A 4,200-nucleotide genomic window follows, 5' to 3' on the forward strand; every position below is an offset into this window, starting at 1 on the left:
CATAAAATTCTATGTTTTAAGAGAATAATGGGCTTGGGTTTCAACATAATAGAAGCCCACCCAATTTAGGATTGCATTATATCATACATTTGGTGTTTTTTATGACCCTCGGAAGTCTTGTAATATATGAGTTTTATTTTAGTTTGATTTGATCTTGTTTGGAGTTTTCAAATGTTGAATTATTTTTGGAGAGTTTCTTTTTTGGTAATCTTGGAGAGTTATTTTTGGGAGAATAGTTTTTTATGTTTAGTGAAGCCTCCTTGTACAGTTGTAAGCCAAAACTTTACAATATGTTGTTTTTGTCATATGTTTTACTCATCCAATTAGTTTGGGGCATGACACGATCTTGCTTGTTTGAGCCTATCAGATTCAATTTAACCTATTTTTTCACAAGTTCAAAAATATCCACACCCATACTCATTTTTATCTTTAGTATTTGGCGGATTAATGGATTTGAGTCCAATTTTGTCAGGTCTAAACTTGACCACAACACTTGCTCACTAGAGTCATGTGAAGGAGTAAAGGTGAGTTTTTATAGATATAAAGAAGTGGTGTTCTAGCTAGCCTTTGACCGAATTACTCATTGCCCATGAGATACTCTGAAATACCAAGAAACAATAGTGTGGTAAATTGAATATAAAATCTTCAAATTTATTTCATACTCCGGACCAAAAAGGCTCACCACCCAAGTATCCTTGTGAGGGTGGATAGAGGTAAGGTATGGAATCTAGATTTATGACCTGGCCAAGTATTCTTCTTATGCGTCTTTGGCAAATAACTTCAAAAGTAGGCTCGGCATCAACAACCTAGACACCACATTCTCCATAAGGAACTACAAAACCATCTTCAGATCATAACCACAGTTTCCAGAAGCATCTATAATGGTCGTTGCCGAGCAATAGTCCATATATATATAATTTCTATTTTCTCCACAAAAAGGAAATAGTCCAACTAAAACTTCAACCACGGAGGCATTTCCTTGGGCCTGAAAGAATCTCTTAAGTTCTCTTCTCTAAACATTAATTGTTTGAAGGTCGGAGCTTAAGACATGAAAATGTCCCATAAGAGTACGCATGTTTCGAGCCTTGACTCAAGCAATTCAAGTAAGATCAAAGGGCAAGATAGCGAGAATAGTAATACCACGGTAGCTTCTCGTGTAAACTCATACCGACGGAGTTCCCGGTTAGTAGATGCAAAGAAGGTTCATGGATTTGACACTCAACTGATTTCCTTGGAAAAAATGGTTCAGCAGAGGCAAAGTAGTGATCAGTTCAAGGCAGTTGCAATCGTTGGGAAGCGTGGTGTTGGCAAAACAACTCTTTGCCAAGTACTTTTCAACAAGCCAGAGGTACAAGCCGTCTTCCTTCCCAGGATTTGGGTTTGCATGTCCTGGCAGCCCACTGAACATGGAGACCGCAAGACAACAACTGTTAAGAGAATGCTGACCTGTCTTGGAGTTGATGAAAAAACCATTCAATCAATAATAGATTCAGTACCAGCTGAGGCTGATCGCCTCAGCAGTCTACTCTATGCCCTTCACTTGCAATTGACTGGTAAGAAATATCTGATTGTGCTTGATGATGCTATTGAGGAGGGTGATGATGCTGATAAAAAAAAAAAGAAGGGTGATGATGCTATTAAGGAGGGCGATGATGCTGATCAAAAAAAGAAGAAGGGTGATGATGCTATTAAGGAGGGTGACGATGCTGATCAAAAAAAGAAGAAGGGTGATGATACTGATCAAAAAAAAAAGAAGGCTGATGTTTTTAAGGAGAGAAACAAGTGGCTCGCAGATTTGGATTCTCCAATTACTGAAAAAGAGAAATGGGGTAAATGTCTTGCCTTTGGATTGCCTAAAGGACATGGGGGAACAGTCATCGTTACGAGTAGGGATGAAAATTTAGCGAAGGTAATGGTTGGAGAGAAAAACTTGCTTCATCTTCGGCCACTTTTAGACCCAATGAGCTGCGCCTCAATTTTCAATGACCACATAAAGGACGAACAGAAGTTAAAAAAGGACCTAGAAAAAGAATTTCTGAAAAAGTGTGCTGGTCTTCCATTAGCTGCGACGATGATGGGAAAGATTAAGTCTGAAGAACCTGAAGAGAAGAACAAAACAGGAAGTCCCACTAGCTACAAAGAAGAATTGAAGAATGAAACTGAACTTCCAGCAGAACAAAAAGCTCAACCTGAAGGTGAAGACGCAAGAAGTCCCAAAGATGATGCGAAGATTAAATCTGAAGAAGATCCAGAAGGAGCAAAACCCATAAAACAACTAGAGAAAGACCCAAGAAGTTCCATTGGCTCCAAAGATGATAAGCAGATTAAATCAGAAGAACTTCCAGCAGAAGCAGAACCCGGACCTCATCAAGAGGGAGCCGCACACAATGAAATCATTGAAGAAGCAGCTTCAGGAACAAATTAAATCGCATTTATGTTTTCCAATGGGTTTCTTCTTGCCCTTCTTTTAGCTTCAAAATTCTCTTACTCTGTCTGAAGTTGGTGTTATTTTTCATGTCTATCCACTACTTTTCATTTTAAGTAAGTTGCTTTTAAATCCAACATTCTAAGGTGGTTTCAAATTAAATCCTATATAATTTATAACATTTCTAATTAAACTCTAAACCTTATACTTTCCTTAGTTTCAAATATCAGAAATTTTAAAATTGTATAAATTTAAACCATAGATTTGGAGTTTGATATTCAAATTTGATTGAAGATTTAAATTGATACAATTTTAAAAGTTAATAATCTAATTTAAAACTAATGAAACTATAAGGTTTAATTTGATACCACCTTAAAATTTAGGGTTTAAAATATAATTTACTTTTTTTTTTAATAAATGAAATCTTCAATTATCTTGTGTTCCTAATAATAAGTGTATTATTTAATTTCAATCTCTAGCTTTCTTTTGCGTTCTCCAGATTATTTTTTTTTCAATATTCGTTAGGAAGAGTTATTTCTATAACTAAATTTCTATCAAGTTTGAAAAGCTTAACTCATGGTGAATTATGTTATTTGTCCATTATTCCACTAAAAAACTCTCATTTGTTTAAAATTGTTGAGTCTGAAAAAAAAAAATTAAACAAAAACTAACTATAGACTCCACAATTTTAAACAGGTGGGATTATTTTAATGGAATGGTGAACAAAAAAGTGGTCCATCATGAAAACTGTATAATTTCTCATGTGAAGGCTCTTCCTACAAGCTTGGCTTAAATCTCAAGAAAAGTTAAGTTCTATTCCAACTTGTAAAATTGCTTCCAGCACTGCAGTGACATATTGAATCTAAACTCATGTGAACAAATAAATAATTCAGAGTTACACTTGTGTAGACTATCTATGCCATGCAATCACAATACTGATTAGTTTAACTTTTCATTCTAATTTTGGCATTAGAGATGTCAAGTATGTTAATTTCATTGCACTTTTGTCTAAGTTAGATAGCAAAGTAAATCTTCATTTTTCTTGTGTTTATATTAAGTGCATTTTTTGATACCATTCTCTAGTTTTCTTTTGCATTCTCATGGACTTATGTTGAGTTTGGAAAGCTTTATTTAATTGATTTAAAATAAAGATCTTGAACCAAGAATTCCTAAAAAGAAATGAACTATGCAAGGCCCTTCCTGCTTTCTATAATTGATTCCTTCACAAGTAAAGGTTTTTTTTTTTTTTTTTTTTAAAGAAAATTCTAAAGCTATCATTTTAATATAATCAAGAAGTACATATCTTTACTCATAGCATCTATTATGAGTAAAGTTAAGTTCTATTCCAAGTTGTAAAATTACTTCGAGCACTACAATGACACATTAAATATAAACACATGTGACGAAATAAATAATTCAGAATTACAACTTACAATTGTGTAAATCATCTTTGCCCAGCAGCAACGTCACTAAATGGTTTAATTGTTCATTCTAGTTATTTTGACACTAGAACTGTCGTCTACGTTAAATTCATAGCACTGTTGACTAAGTTAGATAGCAAAGCAAAACCTTCATATTTCTTATGTGGTCAATGGTCAATAAGTGCATTACTTGATTTCATTCTCTAGTTTTGTTTTACATTCTCCAAGACTTTCTCTATTTGCATTTTTCGTTATGATCAGTTATTTCTCTAACTAAATTTCTATTGATCATGTACCTGGAATTCCTAAAAAAAAAACTATACAGACCCTTCTTAATTTGCTTCTATCTCAAGG

General features: G+C 34.1%; 1 protein-coding gene across 1 annotated transcript; it reads left to right on the forward strand.

The window, feature by feature from the left end:
* Positions 1–843: 843 nt before the first annotated feature.
* On the forward strand, positions 844–2,570 carry LOC115972333 (probable disease resistance protein At5g45490). The gene is made up of 2 exons (XM_031092595.1): positions 844–1,081; positions 1,142–2,570. Exons 1-2 carry the CDS (start codon positions 1,049–1,051, stop codon positions 2,423–2,425), a joined length of 1,317 nt encoding a protein of 438 aa, XP_030948455.1. The 5' UTR covers positions 844–1,048; the 3' UTR covers positions 2,426–2,570.
* Positions 2,571–4,200: the final 1,630 nt, after the last annotated feature.

This window comes from Quercus lobata, chromosome 12 (assembly GCF_001633185.2).
Source record: "Quercus lobata isolate SW786 chromosome 12, ValleyOak3.0 Primary Assembly, whole genome shotgun sequence".
In the NCBI taxonomy this organism is placed as follows: Eukaryota; Viridiplantae; Streptophyta; class Magnoliopsida; order Fagales; family Fagaceae; genus Quercus; species Quercus lobata.